The 23,998-nt window shown below is 34.6% G+C and overlaps 1 protein-coding gene across 4 annotated transcripts in view; it reads right to left on the bottom strand.

Moving 5' to 3' along the window:
• Positions 1 to 23,998, bottom strand: part of RYR3 (ryanodine receptor 3) — a 242,751-nt gene that overhangs the window by 101,836 nt on the left and 116,917 nt on the right. For all 4 annotated transcript variants that reach the window (XM_065635073.1, XM_065635075.1, XM_065635074.1 and 1 more), the window contains exons 30-40: positions 23,254 to 23,290; positions 22,670 to 22,830; positions 21,859 to 22,024; positions 18,973 to 19,059; positions 18,365 to 18,591; positions 16,520 to 17,321; positions 15,801 to 16,001; positions 15,107 to 15,209; positions 11,492 to 11,629; positions 4,774 to 5,047; positions 2,868 to 2,985 (exon numbers count right to left, since the gene is read on the bottom strand). In XM_065635073.1, coding sequence (XP_065491145.1) covers positions 2,868 to 2,985; positions 4,774 to 5,047; positions 11,492 to 11,629; positions 15,107 to 15,209; positions 15,801 to 16,001; positions 16,520 to 17,321; positions 18,365 to 18,591; positions 18,973 to 19,059; positions 21,859 to 22,024; positions 22,670 to 22,830; positions 23,254 to 23,290 — 2,314 coding nt within the window. The remainder of the gene's footprint in view (positions 1 to 2,867; positions 2,986 to 4,773; positions 5,048 to 11,491; positions 11,630 to 15,106; positions 15,210 to 15,800; positions 16,002 to 16,519; positions 17,322 to 18,364; positions 18,592 to 18,972; positions 19,060 to 21,858; positions 22,025 to 22,669; positions 22,831 to 23,253; positions 23,291 to 23,998) is intronic.

Here is a 23,998-nt window from a genome sequence, read left to right as displayed (position 1 = left end):
TATTTTCTTATAACAAAGTCTAATAAATGTTGCTCTCTTTACAAAACAACTCTAATTCATTCTAAGAAGTGAGACCTTTTCACTAAATGAGAAAACAATCTTGCAAAAAAAAGTGATTATTTAATTAAAAGCTATATGACATGTAGCATCTTCTCAAGACATCATATGCACTTCCTAACTTCCAGAGACTTGGTTAATTGTAGTTTTATTTTGGCACAGTATTTTTGCTAATATATGTGGCTCATTTTTCCGTTTCAGTCATGAAGGAGCTATTATGTACAAGAAACATCATATATGATTTATGTTCCTAAACGTAGGGTAGACGAAAATGAATGATAAACATTCGTTCACTCATGAAAACATTCAACAAAGACTCCACTCACAAAATTTACAGGAGTTTTAACATAATGTGTGACGTAACTTTGTTTAAAAAATGGCAGTATCATCAATACTTTAAAAAATCGTCAGTTTAGAAATTCCTCATTATTGACAAGAATACATATGAATATGGAATTCTAAAACTTTCAATCAGTAAGAAATAATTTTAAAGTAAAACAATTTAATTCTGACAGCCAAAAAGGATGTTGCTCAGGATTCTCTGAAAATGAATGAGCCACCAACACCAGAAACCAACATGACATAAAGATTCGAAAATTATAAGATCTAATGACACAGTCTTTAAAATAACTATTTTAGGCATTAAGATACACACTAAAATCTAACTGTGATGGAAATGCTGAAATCTTGCCCAAGTATTTTCTGGGATATACATTTCCCCAATGAAGTACCTTTCCAGAGTTTTGTTAGTCAGTACTAGCAAAATACTTCTAAGGTACTGAGATACCTTCAGCCACACCATGTTCCACCACACATCTTCTCATCTGTTTCTGACTCATTTATTAATAGTACAGCTGCAATGAAGTCTGGCACAGATTTTCTTCAGTTCAAACTGATGAACTTTTACCTTCTCACAGTTCCGTCAGAGAAGTGTGAGCTGTAACACTCTCATTACATGTCTCAGTACAGCCTCATGATAAATTCACTTAAACCAAGCAGCTGGTGATCTAGCTTAAACCATCTGGTGCCACAACCTAGGAAAATGCCCAATCCCTGAATGAAAGACTACATTGCATTGTTGCTCATTCCATCTCTTGAAGCTATAACACTGAGCAGAAAGAAATGTCCATGAAGCTGGAAAGAGAAAAGGGAAGATACTAACAATCTAGCCATGAGAAACTTGCTTGAGAGCAGGAAAAGCAGTGTTCTACTGCCCAATGCCAACACTATACTTCAACTGTACATAAGCGACTCACTAGACAAGCCCACGGAGAATTTCAAATGAGTATATAAGACCACAGCTGACCCAGGCATTCTCGTTGTTTCTGGCCCCACCAATTTTTATCCAGAAGAATGCTTTATTTTGCAAAGTGAAAGATCCGCAGCATATGCAATCATATATCTTTTCCAGATGACAGCCTAGTTCTTCCTACGGTCAACAACATTTCAAATGAGATTTCTCTGCCAGATTAGAAGTTAAGCATGCCAGCAGAAGATCAACAGACAGCAGATGCCAATCATTTTAAAAGCAGTACTTTCCCTCCAAGGTTGCAGTTCTTCTGAGGGAAACTTCTGGCGTGGAACTCAGAAGCAACACCTCTCTACCTGTACAGTTCCCTGCCCAGTGGTTTGTTCTGTGACATCTCCCCACTGCAATATCTAAAATCCATGCTAATGGTGTGCAAAAATCTTTGTTAACAAGTCTTGCCATGCTATTTCATTACATGACTGTATGCTAATTCATTACATGGCTGTAGCCCTGTGACTCCGTAAGAAAATTATGGCCTCTGAATAATGAAGTTTTCACACTTAAAGAAAAAATGAGGCACCAGAGTCTGGAATAAATCAAATTCCAAATACACTCTATTTCTTCATAGGATTTCTACTCCTATGCCAATTCCAATTCAGTAGGTGAGGTTTTGGATTCCCTCTGAGGTACCTAGCTCTCCCCGTGCATTTCATAAAGACAGAGACATAAAATAGCACATTTTGGGTGGCCAGACACATTAAATGCAACAACAGGTTACCAAATAATTTTCTAGGTCTGCATTCCCTTTGAAGGATATCATGATAATGTCTGTGAAGTATTTTTGTAGATATTTCACTAACATTTTCTATGAAAATATTTTTAATAGAACCAGAAGACACTGTGGGATAGAGTTCATTTTCTTTCTAGTAGCTGCTATAGTGCTGTGTTTTGAATTTAGGATGAAAATAACATTGATAACACACTGATGTTTCAGTTACTGCTGAGCCAGTCTTGGGGCGGGGTGGCGGGGGGAGATAAAAGAGGACACTTTGCTCCTTCGCCTTCACCTTCTCTTCCTCCTTCCCCTTCCCTTCTCCTCCAGGCTAGTTACAATAGCTCTTGAGAATTTTGAATATCCCTGGGATGTTCGAACCAGTATGTTCCTATTGCTAGTCTCCTGAATGTGTTTCAGGTCTTGTTTAAGGTTAAACAACTGTTGAAGAACATCATTCAGAGATCTGCCCTGGGGCTGGATAGTTATGAGTGGCAGGCTGCATGGAATAGCACGGACAAGTACCTAGGACAGCGGGCACCTCCAACATTTTGGAACTTCACCCCTAAACAAGTGCAGAATCCTGAAAAAGTAGTAAAATATTTGGAAAAAAGTATGCTTTCACCCTGGCAATTCCAGAGAGATACAAATCACTGCAGTGTGCTGGGGCCTGGCCCACACCTACTGGGCCCTGTTCAATGCTATTCAGTACCCCTGAGGGGAACATCTCAGTTTACTTTTGGAAAGGTTCAAAATGCAAAACACACAATAAAATTATGGTAGAATTACCTGAGATTTATCTCCTCCTCCAAGCACATTCACCATCACATCCATAACAGTCTCATGCATGCCCAGGACCCTCATTAAGTTAGGATGCTGATAAAACACTTTGTTGTTCATTATATCCCTAAAATGGAAGAAAAGGGAACAATGTGTTTTTAAGAAACACCATTTTAAATTAAACCACTGATGCAATATTAGAGATTTCAGAAATATGCATTCATTGTAGTAACATGATTTTAAATTCTAAGATTTCAGTATAACAAAACAACACCTGACAACAAAACGGTTCACATTTCAATATGCTGTCATTCCTCTAATTTTTGTCAATTCTATATAACAATCTAAACTTTTAAATTATTTCAAAATGTCATTTCTTCATCTTTAAATTGCTCCTGCCATCTGTTGTTTAAAGAAAAAAATATATTCTGTGATGATCTAAGCAGAAAATAATATATTGTTATGTTTTAAGTAGAGAGTGGGGATCAAGAAATCTAAACCTAATCTTGTCTCTGCAGTAACACCCCTTATTTAATTTTCTCAGTTCACAAAGTAGAAGACAATAAATATACTTAATATTCAAGGTTTCATCAATATTTTCAAAATTTAGACCATCTGTCAGAAGATGTAAATCGGCATACAGTCCCCTTCAATAGATATATTTTAACATTTTCACTCTGCCCACCATCCTCTCAATAAGTTCTAGAATTTGCTGTATTGGTTTCACAATGAAGAACACAATTCATGTTTTTCAATAGGGAATCCAAGGATTTCTAACATTTTAGGTCAACCTGTTAAAAACAAATGGCAAATAACAGGCAGCACGCCTGCTTTAAAGAAATACAGAAAACTGGGAATGGAAAATGACTCATAATACAGCACCTCTGGGAAGAGGGCTACACGTGTTGAGTTTCGACAAAACTTACCCTTTATCCTCCTAGAATTCTCAGCAACTTTAAACATTCAGCATCAGGGACAAATTAGTTAATCCTGTCACATACTAACTAATGAGTTGTTACCATGACTTGCTCAATTCAACTGAAGAGATTAGTCTTTGCAATTCTTACAAAACCAATATCATGAAGTAGTAAGAATAATGGAAGTTCCTCGCAACTGTTGTAAAGAAGAGAAATTGTTCAATGTTCTTGATGAACGACAAAAAAAAATACAGTTCTCAGGTAACCATACTATAATTTTCTCTCTTTTTAAATACACCATTTAAACGGAAGTAATTAATTTTCTGTGAATTTTTTTTTCCTTCCAACAATCTGGCAATTGTCCGCATAAGAGTAGTAATAGACATGCAGGCATGCACCATAATATCACTGCTTAACAGAGGTAATTTCATAGAAAAGACACAGAAAAAAATATTCTCACATCAGCAGGTGTTACATAAAGGCAATTTCTTATAATTCTAATGCTATAAAGGATAAAATAAGCAGCCCTCTGTGTTCAAATGCTTTAAGTTGCCACTGATGATGGCATAATAAATACTAAGCAGTTTGAAATATTTCAGATCACAAGAAAACTTTGCTGGTTCTACCTAACTGCTTGCACAAGCTTTTGAATTAAGAAGACACCAGCAAGTTTATTCACTCATGCATGAAACATAATGTGAGCTTTAAGTTTGGGAAAGATGTAGTATTGACACCAATAAAGATGTAAGTTATCTATTTTCTCCAGAGCTGCTAAAACATGTACTTTGAGGAAGCTTTAAGCATTAGGCTTAACTACTGTACTGATAGAGAGATCAGTTGGAGCCATCTTGGAACTATCTGTGAAAACAAACATTTCTGTTACATATCTGCATTTTACTACAGCAGTGATTTTCTTCTAGGATCTAAAATGAAAGGATTTACTAATATAACAAAAAGCTTTACACAAGCTTAAAAATAAAATTATGTTAATTCCATACCCTAATCCATTAATCATTAGCAATTCCTCCTCTTTTCCCATCCTGACGCTGAGAAGTGAGCGAATCTGGCCCAGTGCTGCAAGCAGATTAATGGTGTCCTTCACAGAGGCAGCACTAATGGTGTATGCTTTCCTCAGGGCTTGCAGGAGCTCGCCAATGCTGTCATACTGCCTGCGAAGGAGGGTGTACATAATCCGAACTAATTCTGGATCCTGAATATGATCTTCCTGGGACCAGCGCACCATAGTCTGCGATATGAGTTCTTTCAGCGTAGCTAAAAGAATAAAATGCATAAAATGTTACTAGCTATTGCAACAACAATAAATGTCAGAATTATTAGATAAGAGTAGACAATGCAGTTGTAAGAGAGAAAAAGAATACAAGCAAACCACACAGGATTTTTCAACTGGAAGAATAATTTTTACATCTTTCAAGGTAAGTGTGATGGTCTTGAGAGGTGGAAAACAAGAAACACATACTTAGCATTCAAGCCAATACGAGCATTGTTCGCAGTGAAAACTTCTGAGTTGATCATGACTCTAAGAATCATCCTTGTAAGTTAAATGCTATATTTAAACTTTTAATTTATCCTTCATTCCTACATCAAGGTTTATAAAATAGCACTAAGTGCAGCACAAACACCTTTTCATTAGGAATGACTGAAATAGAATTTTATAATGCCAAAAACCAATGTATTTTTGATGACCATCAGCCTATGTTTGGAATATAGAAATTGGTAATTAAGTTTTCAGTAAACAGTTTATTAGCTAACAAGTTAATTTCAGTTACAGCAGAAATACTCATGAATGTGAGATCAGCTTGCCAAACAATTTTGTTGGGGTGAGGGAGGAAATAAAATCTTGTTTAAACTTCAAAAACTGCCAGAAAGGAGGATAATAGCTCTGCTTTTTAAAATCAAATATGCAATTCAGAGGCTAGTCAGGGTATCTTGAGTGGCTTTTAATGTTTATTCACTTGATTAACTATTTTGTTATTCAAACAAAGGATCTACATTGTCTTCAAAAAGATGACCTACCTGGAAACACCTCAGAAACATATGATGATGCAAACACACTAAGGAGTAGGAGATGCCAACTAACTTAGAATAGAGGAGTTTAATCTGTATTTCCCATCTGTTTGGAGAAAGTCACTGTCACCTGGGAATACACTTTCTAAAACATTTGTATTGTTTGGAACTACAGCATGCATATGGCTTGAAGGAGTTCTTTTGTATACATTACACATTCAGTGACCCTGAAAACAATTTTTCTGAGCCCAGAGTTTAGGAAAATTACCAGAAAACTAAACACTTGTTCCAGTTCATGTTCTAACAAATGTTCATTGTTGATATATAGTAGAACAGATTTCTTTCCTGTATTTTCAGCAAAGTTACCTCTTGACTTTCCCAAAGTTCTTCCAATGGTAAGAACTGACCCCTCCCAATTTCCAGCACAAAAGCATTTACAGCTAGTGTATATCCATTTATTTTTGTGTCTATACTATCCTTTCACTTGCTAACTCTTCTTCCTTAAACTTTACTTAATGATGTACTTACAGAAAACCATCATTAATTCTCAGATTTTGTTCAATAAACAGGCTCTTTTCTTTGGGGACAGATTCTGTATTTCATCAAGGCACCCCTATTCTTAGGGGCATGTTATGAATGAAAACATTAAACAAGCTTTGTTCCAAAACACTGTATAATTGTCTTCAATCAAAGCAATTTCTTCTTTCAGCGCAACGAGGCAACCTTCTCTTTGATTCTTGCACTAAACTCTTCTTTCCTGGCATAACTAATAATTTCCTGTAACTTTCCAACTCAATGAGTGTCACTGATTTCTGGTTACATAAATATAATACACTTCTGCCAGAAAGCCTAGAATATTATTAAAGAATATAAATACTACTCTGGCTTTCTGACTAGAGGGGGGAAGAGGATAAACATTGGATAAAGAGCACCCTGAAGTGGTAAACTCAAGGAGTTCGGTTTTCCTCCTGTGAAATTATTTTAGGTCTTTGATAGCTCAGGTGATGGCTCCTCTCACAAGGCCAAAGAAGGAAATGTGCACCATTTTTTGTCTTTTTGTTTTACAGATCTTGTTCCTTAGTACTGCAAGAAATATATAATTTTTGTTGGATTGAAAGGAATATTACTTTCAAAATAATATGATATTTTTGATTTTTTTGTTTGATGAGGGAAAATACCATATGATTCACTCCAAATAGATATTTTCCACTTCATCAACAAAAATATTATTTGTGCTGACTCAATTATGAGGGCCATTTTATACACGTGAGTTAACCATCAGATATTTATGCACATATAACTAAAAGATTATTACAATTTTTAGTACAAATATAATATCCCACAAGAAACACATTCTCATGAAATGAGCAAATGAAAACCAAATTGTTTTCCTGACACTGAATTGTCTATGCAGAGGTTCCTGTGCATAAATGCAACAAAATAATCCTGTGTTTTTTAGAGCCTCTCTCTGGAGTTTTAAAAATTTTTCTCCAAAACAAGTGTTAGTGTTTCTTAGGTTTTAGTACCTTTGAAGGTTTTAACTTTTTTATTCTGATAGTCTTTTAAGTAGCATATTTCTATATGTAATTATTTTTAGGCAATATGGCAAATAGCTTTGGAGAAATCAATTATGTCCTTGCATGGATGAATTTTTGGTCAAAAGATAAGAAACAGAGGGTAGAATTAAATGGTAGTCATCACAAAGAGGGAGAAACAGCAGTGAAGTTCTGCATATATCCATGCTGTATTCTGTGATGTTAAGCACCTTCCTTCCCTAAAAGACCTGAGAAGGGGATAAACAGATGCAAATAAGTTTGATGATACAAAGTTATGAAGGATAGCAAATATGAGAGTAACTGAAAAAAGATGCAGAATTTAAAAGGACAAAACTGGGCAATAAAATAGTAATGAAATTCACATAAAATAAAATCACTGCAAATAAAATGAGATAGGAAAACATAGTTCTAATTTATAAATAGAACAATAAAATGTTAACAAAGATAAGATCTGGCAGATAGATCCATGGAAATCACAGAATCACAGAATAGTTGAGGTTGGAAAGCACCTCTGGAGTCTATCTGGTCGAATCCTCCTGCTCAAGCAGAGCCACCTAAAGCCAATTTTCCAGGACTGTGTCTAGATGGTTTTTGAATATTTCTAAGAGGGAGACCTCCTGATCAAAGATTGCTCAAGTGGTGACTACACAAATATCTGTCAGAAAGATACAATGAGGATATAAAAAGGTAAACCTCTTTAGACTGAGGAAATCTCCTGAGCTGAAGACAACTGGAGACTGGGACAACATTAAAGTTGTAAGTATCGTATCTGACTGTTTTGCTCTTACTTGTGCCTAAATAATCACTGTGGTCACTGTTTGAAACCAGGTATTGCTTTGGATGGATCTGAATCACTACAGCCGGTCTTCCCCATCATATTATTCCAAAACCGTAGAGTCCACTTAAAGCTTCTAGCTCTGAGTGCATAAGACTCATTCCCAGGATTAATTTCTAACCTCGATATTTCTTAAAGACACAGAACTTTGCAGTCTAGTTTCTACTGCCTAAAACTAGACACTTCCCAAGTTGCTGCTCCCAGCCACTTACACATCCTTGCCCACATCTAAGCACAGCAGTGCATTCTTGGGACTTCTAGCTGAACTCCTGCAAAGAGGAAAGCCAGAAACACTAGTAAAGTTTGACAAACCCTTTATTTATGAGCCTTTAAGAGGCATTAGAGCTAAAACCCTCAGGAAATAAGAGTACTGTTCTTTGTAGGCTGCTGTTACGCCTTTTGTGCATCTTAGTTTAGGTTTAGCAGAGTCTGCTTAGAGTCTCTTTTTCTAATCAGATGTAAAGTGACAGTGATCTGTTGTTTCCTCCCTTCTAATCCTTTGTACTCTCTTTTGGCCTATATTGAAATGGAGAAGCTACTGTCTTTCTTGCACTTGAGTAAACAGGTCTCCTTGCAACTCAGTCAAAAAATGAGAATAAATTAGGAAAAAAAAAAAGTGATGACTTCGCCATGATCTCAGTAATAATCAGCAATAGTCTGATACTCTTTTTGACTGCTAATAAATCATAAATGTACTGTACTGCAACCAAGTTTTCTGTAATCAAAACTAAAAAAAACAAGCAACAAAATAATGGAGCTACTAGCTGGTGGGAAGTGTATTGTAAGTAACAACTAATAAGTTAATGGTCTGTGTTTTCAGTGTAAGTAGCAGTCTAAGGAACAAAGTCTCAAAGGACACACAAAAAATTTTCTTTTATTTCCTCTGCATAAAGGTAATAACAAAAAAATATAATACCCTATAAGTGTTCAAATACTTGCTGGATAATGCTTCTGCATGTGATTGTACGAATATGAAGAAAACTTGCTGGAACAAATTTGTAGTCTCCTTTTCTGATTGTTTTATGCCATTAGGCATTTTCAAGTAATAAGATATATTAAATACGGCAAGCACACGGCATTTGTGTATAAATAACAACAAACGTTGGTTTAATTTACTCTTCTACAGAAAAGACAAACTTTCCATCTTTTTGTCTTCCAAAAACTATTAATTACAGCACTAAGTCTATGCATCATTCCCTCTGTGAGTAGAATAACCTTGACGTAACTACATTTAGGTTTCTTACAAGAACTAACTTTAATTTAAGAGTAAAATCTTTCATTGATTAAAATCTGTCAAGCTTTGCACAGCTTTCTCTTAGTAAAACATATGAAATGGATATATATGTTATCAACTGATACATACATCATACAAATCAAGTCCAACCAACCTCCACAGTGACTTGCAACATGTAGGATCAGGCCTTTTCAAGAAGAAAGCTCATCAGCCTATCTGCCCAGCATCAGCCAAGAGAGATCTTGGACTGTTTGGCCTAGAGGAGGCTCAGAGGCAATCTCCTTGACATATATAAATACCTGAAGAGAGGGTGTAAAGCAGGACTGTATAAATGTAGGAGTAGTTACATTTATACAGTCCTAAAATTACTTGGCCCTTTGAAGGCAACCACGAGGCTGATGTGGCCCCCAGTGAAAATGAGTTTGACACCCTTGGTGTAAAACAAAGAGAACCAGGCTCTTTTCAGAGCCCAATGACAGGACAAGAGGCAATGAGCACAAACTGAACACAGGTGGGTCTGTCTGAACAACAGGAAAGACTTTTACTTTGAGAAGGACTGAGCACTGGCACAGGTTGACCAAGGATGTTGTGGAGTCTCTACCCTTGGAGTTATTAATAATCAAAGCCATCTGGATACAGTCCTGGGCAACCTGTTCTAGGTGGCCCTGCTTGAGCAGGGGCATTGGACCACATATACCTCCAGAGTTCCCTCCCATCCTCAACCATTCTGTGGTTCTGTGAATCACTGCCACAGGGCATTAAAGATCTGAAAACAGAGGAATAAAGACTATCTATTGGCTTACTCTTCCACACCATTAAACTAATCAACTTTAAATAAATTAATGTATTTCAACAGTTACTCTCAGTTCTCTGTTGTGCTTATTCAGCTTTGCTAGGTGGAAGGACTGTTTTCAGTGGTGTAATATACATTCTCTTATGTATGTTGTTCCTAGGTCTGTGGAATAAATTCTCTCATGTCATTAGTTTCAAAACATATATACAGACTTTTCAAGTGTTTTGGTTAAATATTTCTATCTTTAAGAAATGTTAATAGCTTAATGTTACTCAGAAAACACATAGGGTTATCCAAGTCCTCCTCCTCTGTAATATTCTGCTGCAGAACAGAACACTGAAAAAACTTTCTGTTAAATGGTGTCTGTTCTCGTCCCATATATTCAAGCAACATGAAAGCTCACTGTAAAGGGCAATGAGATTTATAAATTATAGAGAAAAGTTTTCAGGCAAATTGATGGTATCTTGACAGTATTCTTCTCTGCTCTCTGATTTTAGAGACGCATGTTAAACATCTAGGGAACCAAAGAGTAGAATAATATTCTGGAAAATTCTGTCAGTTTGAGCATACATGAATACAAAATTTGTACTTGTGAAAATAAAGATGTTCCTTCTTTTTAATTAGTCCAATCGATTGAACATTTTTTTTTAATTCATAAGGTTATGGTCAGAAAGGATATGGTATGGAGATATATATATGTGCATGTCTGTGATGCTTGAGATAAACCAGAACAAGATACGAGTTTTTAATGCATGTATATATTCGCCATCATCAAGTGAAATAAGTGAAAGCCATCCCTTTTTATACAAAAAACTAAGAACTGTAAAACCATTCTGTTACATATATCTTGGTACTGGGGTGCATACAGCTTCTCAGAGAGCAAAGAAAAATGAAATGGAGTTATGCTGTAAAGAAAGTTTTTGCATCTAAAAAACCCACATATAAATGGAAACTCCCCAATTTTGGAATGCTTTCATCTAGATTGTTGTGCCATAGTTCGATGTTTACTTTTCTTTGTAAAGAATATGCAAATTTTCAACCCTAGAGTGAATTACTTGGATCCAAAATCTTTCATCCATTTTAACTTCTTGTTTAAGAATGCATCTAAGATGTTCAGTATGCAGGACAACTGTTCCAGGAGGCAGAAGAAACTTAAACGGATAGTCTCCTTCTTCAGTCCACTATAAAGTTTTAGTGGAAAATACACTCTTGTAGACATTGTACACCCTTAACACTTGCATTATGGAAGTATTTATGTAGACAGAAAACTTACTAGGAGATTTCTCTTCTTCCTCCTTAGGCTCTACTTTTTCTGCTTTTGGCGGACCTTTGATTTTGTACATTAACGAACGGAGTTTGCCAGTCAAGGAGGAATCTTCCTCTTCCTCTTCTTCCTCTTCTAGTGGAATACCTTAGCAGATAATAAAACTGGTTAGAAACAAAACTTAACTTTTGAAGATTAATTCTTTCAATATTTAAATGACAGCAAAATATCTATATGGATATTTTTAACCAGCAGATTTCATATAGAAAAAAAAAACTTAGTAAGGCCAGCAGCTTTAACATATTAGTTACAGTAGCACCCCTTGAATTATGCTTATTTCAGTATACATACTTCTTATATCTAGATTTATAATATTATTTTTTTGGTATTATGATCAAAGAGGTGGTATTTTTTGAAGATTCTACTATTGCAATTAATTTTGACTCAGAGTCATATTTGATTAAACATGTGATCATTTGTTTCATATTGCAGAACATAAGCAAAAGAAAGAAAAGTGTGGCTGTGTGTCTCAATATATTACAATTTTTCAGTCGAGATATTTAGCAGTCACAAACAAACCTGTTAACTGAATTTAAAACAGTAAGAAGGCAGATGTTCAGAGATTATACCAGTGATGCATGGTTTTCGTGAAAATGTTTACAATCAGAGAGGATGTCATTTTACATGTTAGTTTAATACAGTTCAGTTCACCACATTGCTTCACAACCATTCAAAGCATTTTCAAATCTTTCACGGCTCTTAGTGATGATCAGATATCACGTGTTATGTGCAGAAGTGCAGAACATCTAAACAGGTTTCCATCAGACCACACCTAATCGTGCTGATCTGAAAAATAAGCTTTTGCTCTTTGGCTGCTGGTCAAAGTGAAATTGAGAAAAGGAAAAGATTTCCAGGCAGAATACTAAAGAGATACGAGCTGGAGCAGAGGGAAAAGAATAAACTGAAGAGGCTAAAGCAGGTATTTAAAAAAAAAAAAAAGGCAAAAAAAAAAAAAAGAAAAAGCGCTAAGCCCTGAAAGCAAGAGGAGACAATGGGAGGAGAACTCTTGAGTTCAAGAAGAAATGCACTGGCATGATGAGTGAAGACAGTGTTGGACTGAAGGAGGTGGGATCTGTGACTGCTCCAGGCAGGGTCTTATCCAGTGCCCTGTATCATTCATTATTCATTCTGCATCCTTTTAGCATTTCAGTCCATTCAGAAGCTGACCATCTCATGTTGCTACTGGCTAATCACTTAATTCAGGTGGCCAGAGGTCTGTGCACTAGAACAGATGGTTCCAACCCAGATAAGTGTCAATTCGATATTATACAATCAAATCTGTTGTACATTTGCTTAGTTTGTTTACAACCAAGAAATTACACACAAAAATTATGATAGAGGATTATTATTTTGCTGTCAAAATTAACCATTCACACTTAGGACATGCTGGGATTAAGACTGCCTGAGTAACTTTAATTCAGACTATTTGCGTATATTCATTATGAAGCAGCCTTTAATTACTTGATTGCATACATATTTTTCCACTTAGACTGCAAAGCATACTTAGTATTAAAAGGCTGATTAAATATTCCAAGCACAACTATTCATTTTATCTGCAGCTGTGATTGCTTAGTACTGATTTTCAGGACCAAGTCAGGACACAGATAATGAGGAGCATTTATCCGCAGCGACCACCTATGATAAATCTGCACAAAGTAATGAATATGGTTTTGTTTAGAATCCAGAGGATCATTAAACTATTTTAATAATGAGACTGTGCTTTCTGCCCTTCTCTATCTTCAGTTCTCTCTCATTCAACATACACATTTATAATGTAGTAAACAATAATAAAAGTACACCCCTAAAAAGAAGAAAAAACCAAAACAAAACAGCAACGACAAAAAACCCCACACAGTACAGTTTCACTTCATGAAAAGATGAAGAGTGATCAGGAGCTAAGTTAACTCAATATCAGCAACAAGACTGCGAGGTAAAATAAATATATTGCAAAGTTAAGATACTTTTGGTGAAGTGGGGGTCTTCCATAATCATCGTCCTGGTGTCTCAGAGAACTCTCTGATGCCAAATAGGCATTAGCTTTGAAAACCAGAGGTTAGATCAAGTGCTAAGTGACTCAACAATGTAGTTGATGGTATCTATCTTAATAAAAATGGAGAGAAAAGGGAGTATCTATAAGAGTATTTATTAACTTTAAAGCTTGGAAGAAAAATGCTGGAATGAAAGAAAGAGATTTTGGTAAGCATTTAGAAGCAAGGAGGAATGACACAGGAATGTCAAAAACCAAATTACCTTAAACCAACTAAATTTCCACCTATAATGTAGCTAACCTTACAGATACAACCCTTGATTTTAAGGACTTCTTATGCTGTCTTACACAATTTCCTCCAAAATAAGCTGATGAAACACAACCTAGGTACCCAACTAACTTACTCAACTTTGGCTGAGGCTAAGGTTGAGGTTGTTGAAAAATGATAATGTGGTTCATCATGAAATTGCAGCTTGATGGTTGCTGGAGATCCTAACAAGGTACCCAGAAATAGCAGCACAAGGTGACAGCAGAAGCCGTAACAATACAAGCACAGAATGGTGTAGGAGGCACCATGGCTACGAACAGAAATTACAAACTGTTAATTACAGGTCACTAAATGAATGCAATTCCATGAACTGGGTAAAATTGGTTTTATAGATAACTAGTGAAAAAAAACCTAGCAGCTGTATTAGTAAACACTTAAAAGTGACCTGAAGCAAACAGAAGAAGAAGGAAGAAACTATTAAGATTACTGTGCTCTTCCTGGGGAAGAACTTGAGATGCTGTCAATTCACAGTAATGACCCTGTCCCCTTGAACAAGTTGGGTGCCATCAACCATAGGACCAAGAAATGCACTGGAAGAGTGACTACCAATATATTTACCAAGTAGGTAGATATAAAAAAGCTTTTTACTTTTCATAAAAACTTTTAACTGCGTAGTTATTGCGAATGAGAACTAATAACTGGATGACTCAGACCATAAATGTTAGTAACTTTGTAAATGGACTGATAATTCCAAGATTGTCTTGGTTAGACTAAGATCTCAGCAGACCAACAAAAGATTTTTGGCATCACATATAAAATGTGATTCCTTAACCCAAATAAATTGCACAGGCTATCCGACGTAGCTCATCCTTGAACTATACTCCTTGAACAGTAGATAGAACTATCTACTGTTTAAAATCAGATTTTCTAAGACTCAACTTCAGAGCAATAATGTTTCAGTACCTTTTATCTGGTTGTACACATACACGTTTATACAAATCTTTTAAGGTAATTCAAACTTCTTTTTGGATCATTTTTATTTTTTTCTAAATAAGTCTAAAACTGATATATAAACAGAACAATACCAATAATATTTAATAGATACATACCGATGAAACTTAAAACCATGCACAGGTTTCCAATATTTTTGTAATATGCACCAAAGTCTCTCAGGAAAGTCACCATGTATACAGTTACACATTTAACAAAAAAACTTCAGACTAGTATTTTTTTTAAACTGATCTGTTCTTTTTTTCATGTAAAGTGTCAAACAAACAAACACAAACCATAACAAAACCTTGCCACTCACCACAGTGAATTAAAAGATCATCATGAAATTCATATAACTCATCCCGAATTTCCTCTGGACAGGGACAATCCTCTCCCAGTTGAAAATTCAGCAACATATTAATCTTTAAGGGAGTTAAAATATAGTTACAACACTGAGGTAAACTAAGACATACTCTAATATATAGCCATTCTTCATCTGTTTATAATCAAATTTATAATCACATTAACACAAAACATAGATTTCTAATACAGCTTAAAGGACACACTAAAGCCATAGTACTTTGTAAGCTTTAATTATGATTAACATCAAAATACAGCTACACTTAATAATAGAGCTATTTCCTAGAGGTAGAAAAGACTATTTCCGACATACAGATGTCAACACAACACTAACTTCCTGCTAACTTTTAGCAACTGAAATTATCAAATTATCATAATCTTGCAGAACTGGACGAATCTGAGATCCTCAGCACTGGGTAGTAATATTCAATTTTTCTATACTGTTGAGAACTCTTAACTTTGTTTTGGAGTTTGAATTCTGGAGCACAGGTACAAGCATTCTGACATTCAGTATTTCGTGGTATCTTAATAAATTTTTATTTCAAAGTCAATTTTGTTTCTCTAGCAGTTCCAATAGTAGTTTAGAAGTCAGAATGCTATTATCGCACAGAATTTTTTTTTATTTTTAGATTCAACCATTTGTTTAATATTACCTGTTCTTGAGGAGGAGACCGAAATTCTTTTGTCTTCTTGGCAGTCAAAGCAGCAGACATGTTCAAGGCTTGCATGAGTTCATTGTATCTGTATTTCTGATTATATTGCAATTTTGATACATAATGGTCTGCAAATGATACAATTGCTTCCACTCTATGTTGTAGCTCACAGTCACAGAAATAATTGAGTAAATGACACATCTAGGATAGAAAAAACAGAATCAAGTTCAACAGTTTAACAAACTCTAATTAGGGAAGAACTGTAGTGGATACTCTACACTGCAACAGACTGTAAAAAATAGATACTTTTTTCCCTTATTTTTCTTTTAACACTGTAAAGGTGACAAATTCATACAGTTTTATTATCTGATTGATAACACTATATTGTATTTGCAGTGCTTCACTCCATGCACTCAAAACATGTAGAAATCATAGATTCATAGAACAGGTTGGGTTGGAAGGATCCTTTAAAGACCACCTGGTACAACCCTCCCTCTTTTAAAACACAGCTATGAAATAAGTATTTGCATATCTATTTCGAGTGTAGATACACGTAGAAAGAATTGCATCATCATAAAATTTGGTTATTAACGTGAGGTTATAAGACAAAATGAATAAAGATCTTCAGGATTTCAAATCTTACAAACTATAGGGAACAGAGAAGCACTACCTTTCATCAATAGTTGGACATATGTAATACATTTATATTAAATGGTCACCTGAAGCTTAACAGATTCTGGTAATCTTGTCTGCAATAAGCCCTTTGCAGGAGCTTTCGTTTCTTTTATTGCTTTCTCCCCAGCTTCTACAGCTTTTTCTTCAACTTGTGTAACTTCTTCCTTCTCCATCCTCTCTTCTGTTTCTTCCTTGTGATCTCCAAACACATTGGGATCGATGAGGAGTAATACCTGCTTCACATCATCATCATCAAAAACCCCCATTATGAGCAATGTTGCTATCAGTTTAAGAACAGGAACAAACTGGAATGCAACCTGTCCTCCTACAGGGTCTCGTATATGAGCACCACTACACTGCACTGCCTCTGTCAGCATACTTATGGCCTTGGATTTAAGCGTATCAAGGGGTATATCTGGGCTGGATGTCTGACGTTCATCACTGGCCAAAATAAAGCATGGAGTAGAAAAATTAAAGCCTGGTTTCAGACAAGTGCTAAGCCCTACTCCAGGTAAACCATGTTTCTTCGTTTCATCAGGATATAATTTAATAGTTCGAGTTTCATCTGTAACTGGAATGATAAATTCATTATTCATCATGAGCTTGGCTTGCTTGGCATACTCCAAATGAATACTAATGAGCAAGTCATAGAATCCAGAACGTAGGAGTCCAGGTAAGTATCGGTTATCTATTGTGTAAAACAGTTGAGATACATCCACATGGCTACAAAGTGCATAAGCAACTCTAGTGTTACCTAGAGCACTAACTGAGCAATAGAGCTTTAAAGTGTGGTAGTGAAACATCATCAAATCTTCTTGTTCACATAGTTCCAAAATATCGACACATCTGTTAGGAAATAAAGAAACAGAACACAAATCAATTTCATGACTAGTAATTTTGTAAAAGAAAAGTTTTATAGTCTCTTTGGTCAGTTCCACTTTAAACCATTAAGCTTGATACTGACTAATCTTAATATGTGCATCACTAAACCACAGGAATGGTGGTAATTTGATGAGATTATTTACAATTAGTACTCCATAGGAGGGAAAAAAAAAAAAAAAAAAAAAAAGGAAAAATGTAAGACAGAGAATCTTCTTTGGAAGCCAGGGTAAATTAGAGCTTGTTTTTAAAAGAAATGTATTTGGAATACTTAAACTCTGTGGTAACACTCTCACTTAACTGTGCCTTTATAGTTTATTGAAGATTACGATTTCATTTTTTCCACAATACACAGTATTTTTTACTCTTTTATTGAATTCAGTTTTATTAATGATAAATAAAATTGGTTACTGAATTATTAAAAGAAGTTGCAAAATAACTGAAAAAACTACAGCAGTCAAATTATCTTTCTGCTACTCTTTTGCTTATTGTTTGATTTGTCGCTCGTTGCAATATTTGATATTTGGATACATTTTTATTAAACTCACTCCCAAGATAAAAACTAATGAAAAATCTAAGTCAGGATCTTGTAATTAAGAACATAAAAACTTATTTCATGTAAATTCAGAACAAATGAAACAGGAACAGATTACATGTTTTTATTACAGAAAAAACCAGCAAAATAATAGTTGCATGTTCTTTAAATCTTTTTCAAGCTAAGAAAATCTGTTTAAAGACCTAGAGATTTAAGAGATATTGTATTATAATTTATATAAAATCAAATAGTTATGTTTTCTCTTATGTGTGCAAATGTCACCCCATGGCATCAAAATCATACAGCCTCTTGCATCTAGTTAAATTTCACAAATATGATATTACAGCAGGTAAGATCAGAAATTCTAAACAGCTCTAGTGTATATATTCTCTAAGGCAGGTTTAACCAACACCCAGATATCAGTTTTCAATACATTTTGTCCACATCAAGGCACTGTAGTTCCTCCCAAATATACCTGTTTTCTTCTGGGATATGCAGTGCCATCATCTGCAGAGGTTCCAAACACTGCACAACCCAGCCGTGACGTTCACTGACACGCTCAGTTTCTACTTTTAGAAAGCTGTTTGGCATCCTACTCCATAAAACAGGTGTAATTGTTTGCACATCAAGTCGAGGGGGACACTGAGGAACAGGATTTCTTTCTTCACTTTTAAAAATTGCTGCTGACAAAGGCATGGTATTCTGAAACAAAATAGTGTATTAAATTATTTTTGTAACATCTAATTATGAATAAACCTATAATACTGAAAGGAAATATAATTTATTGACAGCAAAGAACGCATAGAAATATATAAGTTATTGCAATAAACAAATCCATTAAAAAACAAAAGAAACAAACAAACCTTAAGGGTATTCTCCCCAGATAATTTTAGTTTATTTTGACAAATGCAGTTAGGTTTGTTGAACAATTAACTTCATATAATAATTACATTTACAGAAGTAAATGTAGAAGTCAAAAGGTCACACCATTGGTTCTATCTCCCTAAAGAAATCCAACTGAGCAGGAATTTCCATGGAAATAAACAGATTTAAAAGAGTACCTTTATAGAAAATACTTTGTACCTTTAATTTACCAAGTTCAAACTGAACCAAATTAGTGCTTGTAGGCTGTACAAAAGTTGCTGGAAAAAGCTTTGTGTTTGGTTCAACCTAGAAGAGAAATGAGATTACAAAATTTTAAAAAAGCAACAAGAATCTCCTCCCAGAATATGACATAAAATAAACACTATATAGCTTACACTTCATTATCAAATAACTGCAGACACTGTACTACAGGGTTCATTAGTGCCTATCTGTAGTTTATCTCCAATATAGTAAAGCATTTGCAGAGTTATCTTTATAGGCCCACCTAAATTGCAGGCAGGGGTGCCTGTTTCCTCATGTGCTCTCAACACCTGTAATAAGAACTTCAGTAACACTACATGTTGATTCTTCTCAAACATACCCAAATCTAATGACTCATTCTAAAGCAGATTTTTAAAAATCCAGCCCCTTTACAGCTGCATAGTTTGTCTCTTGCTCTAGGAAAAATAGCCCCAGCACAGACTAAGGGTAGAATGCAGCTTTTTAGACCACCACACCATCTTTTAGAGTTTTTTCACATTTTATGCTGAAAAAAATAATTCACTACCAAAAAAGCTCAAAAGCAAATTTCTAAGAGAGAATGAATCACAGGGGGATAAGAAGTTGATGAGAGTGCATCATTTCATCAAGACAGTACAAATCTTTATTTCCTATTAAGATTAGTGAATTTGCAATCCACACGCCAAAAGTAGAAGAAAGTAGTTTGTTGTTGTTTGTTTGTTTGTTTTTAATCTCAAAGCTCTCTTTATTTCTAGGCTCGGCATTTGTCTCCAGTCTTACAAAACCACAGTGAATGACACTGAATCACACTGCTGCAGTTTTAAAGTGTCTGATTTGGTTTGGGATTTTTTTTGACAGCTACATTATCCTGATTTACCTATTATAGTTGGACTCAAAGTACACACCAGAGTATTATTACCAGTTAATTCTGAAGAACTGTCTACAAGATTACCCCATTCTCCTGCCATGAAAAAAAAAGTAAAAAAATACTTATAGAATATGATATTATTTAAAATGTTTCAGTGTGCCAGGGTGGCTGAAAAAAGGTAACTCTATACAATCAATTTGAGGTTTCAGGAGTTCAATTAAATATTTTAATCACATCATTGTGTATTTTGTGTACTGTTTATATACATTACGCATACTAAGTACGTTTGTAATACTTTTTTTGTGAGGGAGTCCAACTGCTAACTTTGAGAAAAACTATCAAAAATTGCGAACCAATAAACTAAGAGACACACACACACAAAATAAGTCTTTTAGATGAGAAAACAGCTCCAAAACAAAATATAACTTTAACAAAATGTAAAATAATACCAAATACTGAAAAATCTGTATGCAGAAATTTTTCAGAACTATGAATATTGGGAGAGACAAATTAATGTAGGGCCAGGTATGTACATTCTAATCTTTTTGATAAGGAAAAAGAAAACACAAACTCAAATCCAGAAATAAAAGGTATCCTGGACTGAAATACACTACCAATAAAACGTGTATTTTATTTCATTAAAGTCTGAAAGTAACTGACTGAGACAGTATAATCCTCAGCCTCTGAGCAAAGACAGTTTTTTCCCAGTAATAAAAACTGAATTTGTAATTTCTGATTTTGTTTAAAGGTCAGAAAACCATTGCTAACTCAGAATAAAATAAAACATCTTGTAAACCAATATTTAAAATTTCCTTTCTGCTATGAATACCTTAACATTGGCCTGACAATTAATGACACAATGTCAAATATATATGTATACACTATCTTTCATTTATTTTTCTATTATAGACAGTGGGGTTTTTTTTCTGACTATCACCATGGAATTCAATAGGTAGATCAAGAACTATAGCAAAATTCATTTTTTCTCCTTAAGCATTGGGCTTAAGCACTTCCATCTCCTGTTTTCTTTTCCCAGGATGCTGCTGTTTAATATCCTCCCAGTGTGGCACTGAAGTCTCTGACTACTCTTAGAAAATATACCAAAATCTAGATCATCTAGATCTGCTAGATCATCTCCCATCCCCATCTACAGGCTGTATCTGACCCTGCTGCATTCATTTTCAATGGAGTCAGCATACAAAGTTCCATTAAATTCACTTTAATAACATTTAAGTTTTATCTGTATTACAGATTTGTGGGTTTTGTGTCGACAAAGAAGAAAGTGATGCATTGCTCCTAACACTGGAAAATGTCTTCCACAGTGGATGCTTTATTATGGACAATTGATCTTGCTAAAAGCAAATCTCATCAATTTGGTGTTGAGAACTTCTGTCAACTACTGATCCATTTGCCCAATGACCCCAAGTTTTGAGAGCATTAATAGCATTTGGTGACCAGCCCATTTATTTTGGCTTTGCACAGTAATGCATATTTGCATTTTGGATTTTGAAACTTATCAAATCACAAGATTGCCGAATCATAGCTATCTGCAGAAGACACAAACCCTGTTAATAATAAACTAAACTTATTTTCTCAATCCATACAAAAAAATTACCATCTCTAAAGTCTAAATCTGATCTTACATTAAGTTATTATTTCTCCTATATAGTATAACAGATTTAAATAACAAAAGATATTTTAAAGAACAATTAACATCATAAATCCAGATTCTGAACCACAAGAATTGAGAGATAAAAAAATACTTTTCTGAGCATATCTACAAATAGTCCTTCATCAACATTTGTAACAACTGTAAGAAGCTGGGAAAATGTAATCTTACAAAAGAGAGGAAAAAAGGGATAAAACAGAATAATGTAGGAAACAAGTTTTTGTCAAACAAATAGTGTCCCATTAGATTTCTGAACAAGACAAGACAATTTTATAATAGCATCAAAATGACCAGCTTACTAGATAGCTTCCTGAAAATCTGATAATACCTGATAACAAGCGCCAAGCTCTTTTCCATTGGCTGTGAATGACAACATTCCAGTAGCCAGGTCAACAAAGCATCCAATTTCTAAATCAACATTACTGCGACCTGATCTCTGGGAATTAGCAATTACATCTCCTCCCCAAACCATATAGCAATTGCTGCGCTTCACACTGAAAGAACAGCAAGAACAAAGAAAAAAAATCATAGGTCATACTCAACTAATTATTCAATGAAGATATGCTTTTCAATGGAGTAATAGTTAGAGAACCTTAAAGGTCTTTGTGCTGCTATTAGTTCTGTTTTCTCATTAACAAACTCCCTGTTTTTCAATAATGTAAGCATCATGGGTAAGGATCAGACTAAGTGCATATTAATTTTTTTTCCTTTTATACGATTATAAAAATTTCATATGCTTCAGTGTAAAATACATTAAAGAAGATACATTAAAAAAAATAATAGCTTCATCCACCGTGAGCAAATGTGGTTATTACAAGAAAGAAGCATCACAAAACATTTCTTCAAGCAGAACATTAATGATAAATATACTCACTTTAACAAGTTTACGCAAAACACAGTCATGATTTAACCCCAGCTGACAACTAAGCACCATGAAGCTGCTTGTTCACTTCTCCCCCCTCTATCCCAATTAAAACCAGGACACACATTCGTATATAAATGAGCACAGAACACTCATACATCATAATTGGTTTTCTTATTAGTTTAAATTAACATTTTAAATATCATCAAGCTTCTGAATAATTCACTTTTGAACAATAGTACTAAAATAAGACTTTAAGTGATAAATAAATCCATACCTTTCATGAACCCTGCCTCTCTCATCACCTAAAGTAACTGTCACTGTACAATTTTTATTTAGGTCAAAATTCTCACTGTAAAAATGATAGTCTGGTGTTACCCAGCCAACCCAGACAGACGATGGGTCTTGGCCAGCAAATATCCGTAGTGAATAAAAATACTGAAAAGAGGAAAAGAACATATTAGTAATAGAAATCGAAATTATTTTATCAAGGAACACTCCTATAGTGATTAAAAAACCCTCCTATATATCAAATTTTAATAACAGTAATTCACATTCTTTTAATAAGTTATTTAAAATGCTCATAAATGAAAAATGAACAAAAAACCCCATACAAACAAAAAAAAAACCCACCAAAAAAACTCACAAAAAACCCCAAACAGATAAGTGGTTTAAGATAGCAAGGTTTATGCATCAAGTCATGCAGCCCTGGGTATTATTATTTATACACAATGCTATATCATAGTAAATTATTTAAAATACTTTTTTTTTCAACAGATCAATTTCTAATGAATATGCTGCCATGATTAAATCTACTTCAAAAAGTTAAGAAGAATTAAGCATCTGAACATATTTACTTACTGTAGTAGAAAGAGCAGCAATTTCTTGGCTGTGTTTTCTGAAGTGAAGGAACATCAGTAAATTAGTTGAAAACATAAAAAAGAAAAGTAGTAAAAAAAGTACTCATTATTAAACTAGGTGTAATTACAAGCTAACCCATGTTTTCTGGGTACTGAGTACGCATAAGTAAATTGCATACACAAAGACTGTACAGGATACAAGTATACACTCAAAACAACTGATTGCAGTTAAGGCGGAGAGGGGAGAAAAGAGATTTACAGCAATTATCTAAAGATTAAGAGAATGCTGGAAAGGTGCTGAACTCAGTAGTACCCGGTTTCTTTAAAAATCTTTCCCACAATATTTTTTTCTTAGCATAGATTAGCCACTTTTTCAATAACAACAAGCTATTAAACAATAACACAGATGAGCGTTAATCCAACGGGCAAAAGATTCTGAGCTGATTTTCCAGCCTGGCTGAAAAGTTTTGCAAATCCCAATGATTTTGAAAGGATGGCAGCTGCTTAGCACTGAATAACTAGAAACCTCGTGATGCACGTCTTCAAAAATGATTCCCTCTTGTCTGGATAGAGCACTCAGCAGCAAAATTGTTTTATATACTTATGAAAACCATCAAAATAAAAAAAAAATCAGTAATATGCATCCTATGCTAGTGTGTGCTTAGTGGAAAAACAAGTATGAAATCTTGAGCGTACAATAACAAAGAATAATAGAACATATTACATTCACATTGAGAGCACGAAAT

This window comes from Caloenas nicobarica, chromosome 5 (genome assembly GCF_036013445.1).
Source record: "Caloenas nicobarica isolate bCalNic1 chromosome 5, bCalNic1.hap1, whole genome shotgun sequence".
NCBI lineage: Eukaryota > Metazoa > Chordata > Aves > Columbiformes > Columbidae > Caloenas > Caloenas nicobarica.
Note: the sequence above shows the minus strand (reverse complement) of the source record. Positions and strands in the feature narration are given on the sequence as shown.